Consider the following 14,072-nt stretch of genomic DNA (forward strand, 5'->3'; position numbering starts at 1 on the left):
TCAATTTTTGTTTACTCAACATAATTCTCCAAACAGAAGAAAAAGATATGTTTAATGCTTTGGAAATTTCACATTTTTTTGTATATACGGAGGAGGGAATATAGCCTTGCTTACTTGAAGTGAATAGGTATATCGGCTTAGTTATGAGACTCGTTATTTCTTTCACTTGTTATTTCCTCAAAACCGAAATCACATTACTTCTTCTTCTTTCGGCTGCTCCCGTTAGGGGTCGCCACAGTGGATCATCCGTCTCCATTTTGCTCTATCCTCCACATCTTCCATTGACACTGCAACCACCCGCATGTCCGCCATCACCGCATCCATGAACCTCTTCTTTGGCCTTCCTCTTCTCCTCCTACCTGGTGGCTCCCTCCTCAGCATCCTTCTCCTGATATACTCCGCTTCCCTCCTGTGCACATGTCCAAACCATCTCAATCTCGCCTCTCTCACTTTGTCTCCAAACCGTCCTACCTGCGCTGTCCCTCAAATGTACTCATTTCTTATCCAGTCCATCCTCGTCACTCCCAACGAGAATCGCAGCATCTTAAACTCTGCCACCTCCAGCTCCGCTTCCTGTCTTTTTGTCAGCGCCACTGCCTCCAAACCATACAACATAGCTGGTCTCACTACCGTCTTGTATACTTTCCCCTTCACTCTTGCAGCTACCCTTCTGTCACAAATCACTCCTGTAACTCTTCTCCACCCACTCCATCCTACCAGCACTCTCTTTTTCACTTCTCTCCCACATTCTCCGTTACTTTGGACAGTTGATCCCAAGTATTGAAACCCATCCACCTTCCCCACCTCAACTCCTTGCAACCGCACCATACCACCACCCTCCCTCTCATTTACGCACATGTACTCCGTCTTACTCCGACTGACTATCATTCCCCTTCTCTCCAGTGCGTACCTCCACCTATCAAGGCTCGCCTCAGACTGCTCCCTACTCTCCCTGCAGATCATGATGTCATCTGCGTACATCATAGTCCATGGAGACTCCCGTCTGATCTCGTCCGTCAACCTGTCCATCACCATTGCAAACAGGAAAGGGCTCAGAGTCGATCCTTGGTGCAATCCCACTTTTACCTTAAACCGGTCCGTCATTCCTACCGCACACCTCACCGCTGTCACACTGTCCTCATACATATCCTGCACAATCCTCACATACTTCTCTGACACTCCCGACTTCCTCATACAATACCACAACTCCTCTCTTGGCACCCTATCATAAGCTTTCTCTAAATCCACAAACACACAATGTAACTCCTTCTGGCCTTCCCTATACTTCTCCATCAACATTCTCAAAGCAAACATTGCATCAGTGGTGCTCTTTCCTGGCAGAAACCCATATTGCTGCTCACAGATCGTCACCTCTCCTCTCAACCTCGCTTCCACTACTCTTTCCTACAACTTCATGGTGTGGCTTAACAACTTTATCCCTCTGTAATTACCACAGCTCTGCACATCACCCTTGTTCTTGAAAATCGGAACCAGTAAGGGGACCAGAAGACGAGAGTGACAGGAGACGGAAGCACAAAACAGTGGGGAATAGACACATGAGGATCTGTGGAAGGGAGAGGGATGGGGCGGGATACACGGGATAAACAAGTGGAAACTACAGGGAAAACTGTACACTACAAATGGAAACTATGGGGACTTTCAGGTCCTTACACGACAGTGACTTTCCGGAAGGAAAGCAGGGAATTTGAAGGAGGTGGGTTTGGGGTGGAGTTTGTTCCAAAGGTGAGAAAAAAAGAGGAGTGAAAGAGTGAAGGTGAGCAGTGATTCTTCAATTAGTCTGTAAGAGTAGATCATGGAAAATTGTATCGTGCAATGCATGAAACGCTCCAAGCTCCTATTTTGAAAACTATAGCACTTGCTAAAGTGATGTATATATCGATTCACAGCTATGATGAACAGGCATTCGATAATATGAGTGAGGAAGGTGAAACAAAAACTTTATCGTGAAGAAATCTTTGCAGTCTGTTCCAAGTCAAGGCATGGTTGAGCAGGCCACAAAACATGGCAACTTCAGACCACAGCCAGGTAACCCAGGATACGCCTTAAAACCCCAGAAGGCGAGGTGGCCGAGGATAGTGCCTGATAAAGGATATAATTAAATAAGGCCATTAATTATTTTCAGAATGGGTGTTATAAAAAAACCCAAACACCCAATTTTCAGTCATGCACCTCCTTGTAATTTCCTTTTTATGCATGCAAAGTTTCAGGCTGCTTGCTTTCATGGTTTTGGAGTTATGGAGGCAACACACTGACACACATTTATTCGTATAGATCATAAACCACAACTTCCACGTGAAAAACAAATTCTACAAATTTCAGATAATTAACTTAAAATAGAAAACTAGAATATGTTGTTTGGAGAAGTGTCCACCCCCCTTGTAATAGCAATAATATTATAGCTAATAAATAACAAATTATACACCAGAGGATTTGTATTTCAGTTCGCTGAATTCAAAACCCAATTATTTTTGAGGTTAACATCGACCTAGGAGATGGGGATGGGCTAGGCATCTGCCTGGGGGATAGCCAGATGGAGGCCCCCTGGAGTACTGGTGGAAAGTGGACACAGTGACACGCTGCATGCGACCACACCTGACCTGACCTGATCGACCAAAAGTTCAAAATAGGCCAAAGGTCAACAACTTTGGTGGTACTTCTAAAATCCTCAATTTTCATCCCGTTGACTTGAAATTTGAAGAGGGTTTGCGTAAAAGTTCACTGAATTCAATCATCCACTATATTATACTTCACGATCTATATTCCTTGTCCCAATATCCTCCTATTTCATCTCTATCTCCTGCACACTGAACCGGTTCATTTAGTGAATAATTTTAGTGGTGTTAGTGGCAGTGGCAGTGGTAATAAAAGATCATCATCAGTCTGAAGGGGTTAAGGCTCACTGGAGTGCAGCAATCCCAGGGGAAGAGGTGCAGCATTCCAGTGAGAAAAATGAGACATCATTGTATTTTTGAAGCATAAGAAAAATAGTAGACAATGAACGAATCAAGATTAGAAGAAAGTGAATAAATAAAACTCGCAGACAATGGACAAAAAAAATTGGCATTTGAACTTGGGATCCCAGCATGAAGGACGGAAGGAAATCTAACACAGGTGGGGGCCATTCAGTCCATCATGCCTCCACGAATATCACACTCATTTATCAACACAAGATCCAAAAAGAAAATGAAAAAAATTTTAAAATTTATTTATTATATTTTATGTTTTTGTAGTTTTTGTAGTTTATTTTCTTTTTTCTTATTCCCCTTAGGGGAGGGGGCATGGGCTTGGTTAAAAACACACATCAACCACACAACACCCCTTGACAAGACCCCTACAAACAAAACTCCGTACACATGCACACAATCACCCCCCAATGTTCAAACTACCGAAAAGTCCCATCAACATCCCTGTACCCCTCTATCGCTCTAACTTCCAGGTACCTATTTAATTTTAATTCAAACTTATCCACTGTTTCTGCTGCCACTACCTTTCCAGCAAGACCATTTCATGCATTAACTACTCCCTGAGTAAAAGTCCCCTGCCTTACTACCATCTTAACTCTCCTCTTCTTCACTCTCTGGCTATGGCCCCTGGTCATATCACTGTCCACTCTGTTGAATAATTCATCTGCACTTGTTTTATCTATACCTTTTATAATCTTACATCTCGATCATATCTCCTCGTAACCGCCTCCTTTCTAGTGAATAAAGCCCTGTCTCCTTCAGCCGCTCCTCATCGCTCAGTCCAGCTTGGCCCAGAATCAATCGAGTAGCCCTACGCTGAACCCTCTCTATGGCATCGATGTCCTTCCTCAATTGTGGTGACCAGAACTGCACAAAATATTCTAGATGCAGCCCTCACTAAATTCCTGTACAATGTGAACACCACCTCTTTTGATTTATCAATGATCCCCCTCAGAATACAACCTAAAACCCTTTTTGCTTTACCTATGGCTGCTTGGCATTGTGCTGCCTGCTTACCTCCAATAACTATTACCACCCCCAGATCTTTCTCCTGTGTGACACATTCCAAAATTACCCCTTCCATCCTGTAATCTCTATTTTCATTGCTCTTCCCCATCCCCAACACCTTACACTTGCTCAGGTTAAATTCCATCTGCCAATTTTTTGCCTAATCTATGCAAGTATCAATACTTTCCTGAATCTGATCACCACCCCCCCCCCCCCCTCGATCCACCTTACCTCCAAACTTTGTGTCAGCTGCAAATTTGGAAAGCTTACTCTTTACCCCATTATCCAAATCGTTGATGTAAATAATGAATAGTAATGGTCCGAGTACTGATCCCTGAAGTACCCCACAACTTACGTCCTCCCAGCAAGGCATCCTCCCACTCACAGCCACTCTTTGCTTCCGACCACAAAGCCGGTTTGCAATCCATTTAGCTTCCAGACCAGCTCCTCCACAAGCCCTCACTTTGGCTAACAACCTCTGATATGGTACCTTATCAAATGCCTTCTTAAAGTCGAAATATACTCTGTCCACTGCCTTTCCATCAACCACCCAATCAGACACTGCTTCATAGAACTCTGAAAGATTTGTTCGACAGGGACTACCTTTGGTAAACCCATGCTGACTACTTTAAATTCGTTTGTATTTATTTAAATGGTTCCTCATCTGGTCCTTAATTGATGTCTTCAACACCTTGCCCACAATATAGTTGCCCAATTCTTCTCTGGATCCTTTCTTAAATAATGGTGTTACATTTGCTACTCTACAAATCCTCCAGCACCTGTCCAAACTCCAGTGAACTGTTGAAAATATCTGGTAATATCTCACTTACCTGCTCAGCCACCTCCATTAATACTCTCAGGTGCATATTATCTGGCCCTTATCTACTCTTAGGTTAGGTTACCCTATCTACTCTTATCTACTCTGAGGTTACCTCGCTGTTCCTTTACTTCCTCCACTCCAACATGGATATTCTGGAAAAGCTCTTCCTCACCTCCTTGAGAGATACTCTCAGCTTTTGGCAATTCTCCTGACTGTTCTTGTGTAAATGCTGAAGCAAAATACCTGTTTAATAAGCCTACCATCTCACTTTCATCACTAACCACTCTCCCAGTGCTATTCCTCAATGGTCCCATACTGGTCCTAACCTGTTCTTTTCCCCTGATATATTTAAAGAATGCCTTGCTATTACGTTAAATATTCATAGCCACGTCCTTCTCATACTCTCTTTTGGCTTGCCGAGTTATTTTCTTAACTTGCCTCTGTTTACTCCGATAGTGATATAAATCTAACTCCAGTCCTGTTATTTTAAACCTAATAATAATAACATTCCTTAATAACATTCCTTATCTCACTGCCCAACCACCCTGGTCTCTTTCTGCTTCTACTTTTACACCACATTGGAATATACTTACTCTGCACTGTATACATTTGGTCCTTGAAGGTTTCTCATTTCTCTGATGATGATTGTCCTGTTGTTAATATCTCCCAATTTACCTCACCCAACTCTCTCCTCATACCCTGAAGGTTTGCCTTCCTGAAATCTAATAGCCTTACCCTACTATCCTGAACTCTAACCCTTAACACAATCTTTGCACATACAAAGTTATGGTCACTTGCTCCTTAATGGTCCTCTACCTCCACCTCCTCCACTGTATTGGTATCGTTATTTCAAAGGAGGTCCAACACTGCACTGCCCCCCCCCCCCCGTGGACTTATCCACAAACGAGGTTAAAAAGCAATCCTGGACTAAAACTAGGAAATCCGCATCTGCTCTGCCCTTTCCCTGTTCCTGAACCCAATCTATCCCTGGCAAGTTGAAATCCCCCATAATCAATACTCTTCCCTTACAACAAGCCCTTTTGAATTCTTCATATACTCCTCCTTCCTCCTCTTCCTTCACACCCGGAGCCTTATAAAAGCATCTTATTGTTTTTACAATCTCTAATCTCTACCCAAACAGAATCCTCAACATTTATTCCTTCCTTAATGTCACCCCTTTCTCTTGATGCAATGCTGTAATTTATTCAAATTTCTACTCCTCCTCCTATTCTCTCTTTCCTATCACACCGAGACACATTGTAGCCTTCTAATCCTATGCAAAATCCTGTTCTAATCCTATCATGAGCCATGGTCCCATATGAGAATACATTCCACTCCAACCCAAACATTACAAAAATTAAAAAATAAAATAAAGACTATCAATTAAAAGAATACAACAAACTTTGAGAACAAAAGATATGTCAGACAGAAAAAAGGTTTCGATTAATTTAAACTGGGAACAATCTGTTAGCTGAACGCAATAAATTACTGCATGTATCACCTTCCCAACAGGATAGCGAGAGCACGTGTGCAAAGGTACTGAGACAATCACGGTTGGGACTTGAGCCAAGTCCTGCAGATGAAATGTTGTTAATGTCAGCCAACAGATTATTACAAATAAATCTAAGAATGAATGAATGAAAGAATGATTGGACCACAGCAGCATTGCTTACAACCCTGTCAAACCTTATGATATGCAGTATAAAGCCTCCAGAGGAACCAGTACCAGTTACGTCTGTCTTGGGCCCACTGACTGATCACTGTCCAGGTGATTTCTTTCTCCCTCAGCTACTTTTCCACCATACGCTGCCAGGTCTTTGTAGGTCATCTGACCCTCCTTCAGGCTTCCAATGTATTGCACCTTTTATGATATTTTTGGTTTCCATATGCAGTGCATGGCCAATCCATCGCCACCTAATTCTAATTTTCTACATGATATTTATATTTCCAGTCCTTCGTTCTGCCACATTCCTTCTAAAACTATCTCGCTGGAAGATTTGTAAAATCTGTTTGTGACAACTATAAATAAAGGAATATAGTTTCTGTGCAATGACATTGGTGACTTCCCTTGCTTCACATCCAAATAGTAGAACTGATTTCACAATACTGTCTAAAATCATAAACTTTTATACCCTAGATATGTAAACTTGTTGACATCTCATATGACCAAGTAATTGCATGTGACAGTATTGTTATTTGATGCTGTAAGTTTTATGGTCTCAATTTTGTTGGTGGTGATTTTCAGTCTTGCTTGCAGGGCAAATTTCAGGAGCCTAATTATTTTCTCTTGTACACTGTGTTTGGTGTCAGATAGCAAACAGATGTCATCGCTACAAAGCTGAGCTACACCAGATGGTCACCCTGATCCCAGTCTATTCCATATGCTCTCGAGTCCTCCTTAATACCCAGTCCAATACATGGAGAAACAGCAGTGGAGACAGCATGCATCCCTGTTTGACTCCTGTTGTGACTTCAAATTCCTAAGACTTCTTTCCATTACAATTATACTGTATTTGCATCCATGGTATATATATATATATATATATATATATATATATATATATATATATATATATATATATATATATATATATCTATATATATATATATATATATATATATATATATATATATATATATATATATATATATATATATATATATATATATATATATATATATATATATATATACATATCTATTATAATACCAAGGTTACACACTAAAAACTCGGCTCTCCGTCACACGATCCATATGAAATTGCTGTGGCACTTAGCGGACATGCCGACAATGTTTGGAAAATCTTGGCGTTCCATAGTACCACTTGCATTTTGCACAATGCGTATTTTTGTCATTCCCCGTGTACGGTCTGTCGTCTGCTACCAGCTATGTTGTACTGCGATCCCGTGCATGTGCACGGGTATCACTGGTATATATATATATATATGTATATATATATATATATATATATATATATATATATATATATATATATATATATATATGTATATATATATATATATATATGTATATATATATATATATATATATATATATATATATATATATATATATATATATATATATATATATATATATATATATATATATATATATGTTGTTTATCATTCTGGTGAACCTTCTGGGAATTCCATACCCTTCTAATATATTCGACATTGCATCCCTGTTCACACTGTCAAATGATTTTTCAATGTCGATGAAAGTCATCACAAGACTTGAATTCCATTCATTACATTTGTCTATTGCTGTTTTAGAACGAAAACTTGATTTCTACACCCTCAATTCCTTTGAAATAAATGAATGAATGAATCAGTCTGCTCTTTCCTCAATAATTCATTCAGTCTTCTGCATTCTATTTAGCATTATCTTCCACAACACCTTGCTTGCAATACACAGAAAAGTTACACCTCTCCAGTTACCACATTTACCAAGGTCTCCGTTCTTTGGTAGTTTAACAATCAGCTCAACTTTCCACACTTCTGGAACTACTTCTTGTCGCCCTATTTATATTCTTTAAATTTAAAGTCTTTGTGGCTTCCGTCACTTTAGCTTATTTGATAGAAACAGTATCTATATGTAAATCTGTTCTTGCCATTCCTACAATATCAACTTGTTCTCCCTCTGTCAAGTACCTTTTTAGCTCACCAAGAATATGGTTCAGGTGAGCTTATAGGATAGTGGGTCATCCGAATGTCAGTTAATCTTTCCATCCGTCCGATCATCCATCTGTAAGCACTTGCAACTTCTTCTCTGAAACTGCTGATGAGATTGTGACCAAACTTGGCTAAAATGATCTTTAGTGTGGTGGAACTCAAGTTCGTTCATGGCATCCTCCCCTCCACCAACAAGTAGGTCATTATAAGGTTTAAAGGTCCCAAAAGTACTTGAATTTCGATCAAGCTTGGCTGCCATTTTGGATCACAGGGAAACCTTTAACAATCTTCTTCTCTCAAACCGCTTAGCTGATTGATGCAAAACTTTACATATGTGATTGACGACACGTCAAAAATAGAATTTGACAACAATGACATCAATTAGTCACTTGGTCTGGCAGCAATACTGGATCAAAAGAAAATCTGTAAAATTTATCTTCTCTTAAACCATTTATCTGATCAATGCAACAACTGAAACACAGGATCGACTACCTTTGGGAACATTTCATTAAAAGAAGCTGATGGGAAACATAATATGGCCACCAGTGACATCATAATACAAAAGTGTGCAATATCTCAAAAAATATAAATATTAGACACCTTGGATTTGTACATTATCAAATAGGGCTAATTTTGACAAAACAGGAAGTAACATCATCATACTGGTTGAAGGCAATATCTCAAAAAGTAAGGCTCATAGACAGCAGGGAGTTGCACGACTGTGAGCATCATGTCAATACTACCTAACCTAAAATGTGTATTCGAAATCCATCTGTTATTTTTACCCTCATCCACCCTTCACTCCACTTTTTGGCAACCAGCCAGGTGAACAACAGGACCATTGGTCCTCCATTTAAAGTGTTCAGCTCACCTTTCCATAAATCTGCTCTTTCTCGAATTTGAGCATATTCCTTTGATTAATCTTTCAATGGTTTCCCTCCCATCCTTCGATCTGATGTCAACTGTATGGTTATTTTATACACCGTTGCCATATCCCCTCTCACATTCTGTTTGTGCCTCTTCCACTAATTCCTCAAATAAGCTTCACTGGTTCTTCCTTGAAGACCTCTTCACTGCTTTGTTTGATTACACAGAAATATTCCTCTTTCTGGACCTGTGTTTTGCAAATTTCTAGTTTTTTTTAAATTAATTTTTATTTCTTTCGTTCCTCAATATGTTTCCAAGTTTTGGTGGAGATCCATTTTTTTTTTAATGCTTTGTTTCCAAGAGCTTTTCTCGCTATTTCAGCATACACTTAATATATTATCCTACACAGCATCATTACAAGTCAAACAAGAGTGCAAGTGAGCACAATATATGCCTGAACAAGAAGGTATATACAGAATTGTGCTACTGCATGGAAAACAGCATCCTGGTTGCCATGGCAACCACTTTAGATGACGAACGTATGTCGCGACACACCGTCTCCACAGTCTGTACCTTTGTACCAAATATGAAATGTGAAAGTTGAAAACTTTGGGAGTTAGAGTACGGACAGGAACAGATGGAAAACAGCATCCTGGTTGCCATTGCAACCACTTTAGATGACGAACGTATGTCGCGACACACCATCTCCACAGTCTGTACCTATGTACCAAATATGAAACGTGAAATTTGAAAACTTTGGGAGTTAGAGTGCGGACAGGAATGGACAGATGGATAGACAGACAGACAGACAGACGGATGGACGACCGGTATCACACAATACGCCCCGATATATATATATATATATATATATATATATATATATATATATATAGCATATAAAAATGGGAAAGGAACAAAATTATCATTTACACAAAATTCTGACCATGACTTGCAAATTAAAAAGGTCACCTGCAGAAAATTTTAATTGAAAGGGCCATCAAACAGTTAGTATCAACATTGTGATGAAGTACAGCAACACATGTGGGTCATGCAGTATATGGTATGGAAGAAGACCCAATGTGGTGTGTTGTAGCACTCACATGTGCGAGCATTTCCATGCAAAGGATGTCCACTGCCAGTCGGATACTCAGAAATCACCTGGATGCCATAGCCTGTTCCAGGCTGAAGATCATCCAGCAGCTGTGATGTGACGTCATCTCCAACAAATATCTCTCCATCCTCACCACCACCTAGCCACATCAACATATAGTGTGTTAAACATATGGATTATTCAGAGGTCTAATTTAGCAGGTATAAAATGAAATATCCAATAATGCTATTAGACATGGAGCCAGGTATTGGATATGATGTGTTTGAGATCTTTACTTTGTGTATTGTACTGGTGGATGTGGTTATGAGTAAGGATGATTATATATTACCTAGTGGCTGGTAGTGAATGCGATAGCCGGTGGGAGTGGTCTGAGGGGCTGTCCAGGAGATCCGGAAGCGGTTATACCAGATGTCAGAGACTCGTAAGTCACGGGCAGCACCTTGGTATCCTGGTTTTAAATATGGTGAGAGATAGCTCGGCGTTTGTTTCGCAGAGCGAAAAGAAGATGAAGAACTGATGCAATAGGGTAAAAGTGTGTGAAGATGCACATGTGATACACCTTATCAATTTAAAAATGACCACTCACTAGTACGGCCTGTCACAGACACAGAACCACCATCTCCCTCATCATATGTGGATGTCACTCTGATATAATAGTTTGTGTCTGGCTTCAGCGAGTGGAGATCTGCTGTTGTCAAATCACTGGAAACTATCATCTGACAGGAGAATCAAAGGGAAAGCAATGGCTGAATATTGAAGGGTTTACATGCATATATTGTGGGTCATAATGAAAAGCTTGGTGAGCCAATTAAAAAAAAAACAGAAATAAAAGACCAATAAATGAAAGCCAGGTATGAAAAAGAGATAATTAAAGAGTGATTTCTGAATCATAAAAGTAAAATAAGTTATACATCGAAAGTGTGAAACTTCCACATGGCCATTAAACAATTAATTTGACTTCCAGAGTGTAAGAAGTTAAATGAGACAAAGGTGAGAATTAAATTTCACAAGAGGATTTAAAAAACAAAATGACCAAATAATTGAGGGTCTTCGTGATAATTACCGTGACAAAAAAAATTCATAGCAATTGCAAAGTGTCAAAAGATTTCCAATATGAGCATGTGTGACATACTGACCGACTTTTGTTCATGATGCCGGCCGACAGGTTCATATTGGACCAGGTAACCACGCACACGGCCAGGTGCAGCATCCCAGTGAATGCGCAGACTGTCCGTATGTTCATCTGACACGCGCATTTCTCTGGGTGCACCTCGTTCCACCGAAACTAACATGAGGAATGAAGTGTCAGACAGAAAGATATTGAAGACAATTTTACTGCCATTCTGAGCTGTGATGTCACTCTTCTTGTGCTACCATATTGCTCGAGAGATGTTGAGGAACCTGCAGATCAGAAGAATTTGGTAGGAGAAACATGTTTAGCTTCTGGGGAAGTTTTGATTTGAAACCAGATTCGGCGGCATAATGGTTCGACCATTCGCTCTGAGTCTAGGAGGTCGGAAAAAAAGGAAAACCTCAGCTGACCTCAGCCGAGTTAAACCAAGGACTTAAAAAAATGGTACGAGTTGCTTCCTCCCTTAATGCTCAGCATTTAGAGGATGGAGCACGGACAAGCTCCATGGGTTAGCATGAATGGGGTGGAGGAAATTTCTCCTGAATTACCCTGCTGAGTGCAGATAAAGAAGTGACGTCATAAATATGGTGTCTCTGGTACACAGAGTGCCCATAGAAGTTGCATCGCTTTCCCCAAAGTCAGCAACTGCATTTGTGTGACATCAAGTCTAGTGTTGTCGAGTGTGGGGGTGTGTGTGTGTGTGTGTGAGTGTGTGATTTGTGCTGCAACTTCCCCAAGACCCTGTAAATAAAAAGGTCTAATGGTTGGATTGTGATGCTGAGAAGCCAAGGAAGATTTTAATAGAGATGGTGCACATGGTATTTGTTGGACAGTTGTTCTGGAAGAATCTCCATTTTGGAACTTATAGAATTGAAGAATCCCCTCTCTCCCCCACGCCACCAAGTTGGATTCCCTGCAACCAATGAGGCTCTGCCGTGTAGCATGAATCGGGAAGGTATACAACCTCCTTTGATGCGATTCCACATCCATTATTCATGATGACAATGCAATATTATCTTGTTTTGAAGTGGAAATTGAGGATCCAAATGATGCTTTGAACAGACTGTTGGACCAGTTGGTTGTGTATGTCAGCGAAATTGTGTTCACCACTGGAAACTAGCAGCAAACATGTTAATAAATGCGGCCATGCCAACAAATTAGCTAACAGATTAACACCACACAATCTTTTCAGTAACAATTCCTTTTAAGATCAACCGCTCATGTTCGTCCTTACCTGTGAGCGGCCGACTTGGTGTTGGGACGGTTACTGCAGATTTCGCTACTACAAAGGCAAAAAAAGTAATCATTAGAGAGGAGTAAGTGCGTGACTTCATGTCATCGTCAATTTGTAATTTACTTACATTCTTCATTCCGATATATTTGCGTGCAGTTGCCGAACAGCAGGTGTCATTTTTGACAGACGCATACGTGAAGTTTTTGGTTCATATTCAAAATCATCCGCTTTTTTGCCACCACATGGTCTTTGCATATGTTCGCAGAGTGGTCAGTCATAATAAACAACTTTCAACACTGAATAATTCTTATTAGTGGTGAGCCATCCAAGATTGTGCCCAATAGCCTTGGAGACCGCTCCGGCATCACCGACGCTCTGTACAGAGTGTGGTCCCAATGGATGGATGGATGGATGGATCATTCTTATCAACACTTGCGATATAGCTAACAACATCAACAACATGGAAAGAAGTTTTAAAGGTGTGCACCAACATGTAATAGTTATTGTATTTATATAGAACCTTTTTGCCTCTGGATATGTCGGTAAGATGACATAGAATGAGTCTGCTATAAAGTGTGTATGACGTGATGAATCGTTTTTGTCGTCCAATTTGAATATGGTATTGCTACTTTGAAAGAAAGAAGGATGTCATAGTTCATGGAATCAACGATAATGAGATGCTGTGTAACATGGTAAGTAATTCTGAAACGAACAATGTCTAAAGAGGTCACACAAGGTGAACTCTGTGATGGAATGTCTCCATCATTTACATCAAGTATCGTCTGGAAAATTCAGAGCGAGCCAGGCCATGGCTGTTTGAAGTCAGCATACTGTGGGATTGTGAAAAATATTTGACTGGGCCGATGGCTCAATGCTTCTACGATTTCATGATCAGGGGGTGCTAAGTGCCAAATGACTCAAGCATGTTCACATTTTCCTGGAAATTTTGTTTAGAGTTTGCAAAGAAAATATTGACATGAAGTGCCTCAGAGGATGGAGAATGATGTACCTTGTGAATAATGACTGATTATAAAATGGATGTATGAGAACTTCCAGCTTCTCGAATGCTTTAAATGTGCTTTCAGAGTCTTCAGAGGTCTACCCAAAGATGAGGCACTATAAATACAGCAGCATTAAATTGCGTCAAATAAAAGTAACGAGGGATCGGGAGGATAGAATCGGCCGAGGGGTTACACCCATTTCCCCTTGATATGACTGGCCTGGGTTTGAATCCCGACCCAG

The 14,072-nt window shown here is 40.3% G+C and overlaps 1 protein-coding gene across 3 annotated transcripts in view; it reads right to left on the minus strand.

Annotated features, from left to right (window-relative positions):
- The window catches only part of LOC147028351 (collagen alpha-1(XIV) chain-like), a 236,291-nt gene that overhangs the window by 107,019 nt on the left and 115,200 nt on the right, over positions 1 to 14,072 (minus strand). For all 3 annotated transcript variants that reach the window (XM_085878673.1, XM_085878672.1, XM_085878671.1), the window contains 5 exons: positions 12,831 to 12,878; positions 11,601 to 11,749; positions 11,051 to 11,180; positions 10,793 to 10,912; positions 10,454 to 10,603 (listed from right to left, as the gene is read on the minus strand). In XM_085878673.1, coding sequence (XP_085734799.1) covers positions 10,454 to 10,603; positions 10,793 to 10,912; positions 11,051 to 11,180; positions 11,601 to 11,749; positions 12,831 to 12,878 — 597 coding nt within the window. The remainder of the gene's footprint in view (positions 1 to 10,453; positions 10,604 to 10,792; positions 10,913 to 11,050; positions 11,181 to 11,600; positions 11,750 to 12,830; positions 12,879 to 14,072) is intronic.

The sequence above is a fragment of the Eptatretus burgeri genome, chromosome 4, assembly GCF_056783735.1.
Source record: "Eptatretus burgeri isolate ZD-2024b chromosome 4, Ebu_testis_v1, whole genome shotgun sequence".
Taxonomy (NCBI): domain Eukaryota; kingdom Metazoa; phylum Chordata; class Myxini; order Myxiniformes; family Myxinidae; genus Eptatretus; species Eptatretus burgeri.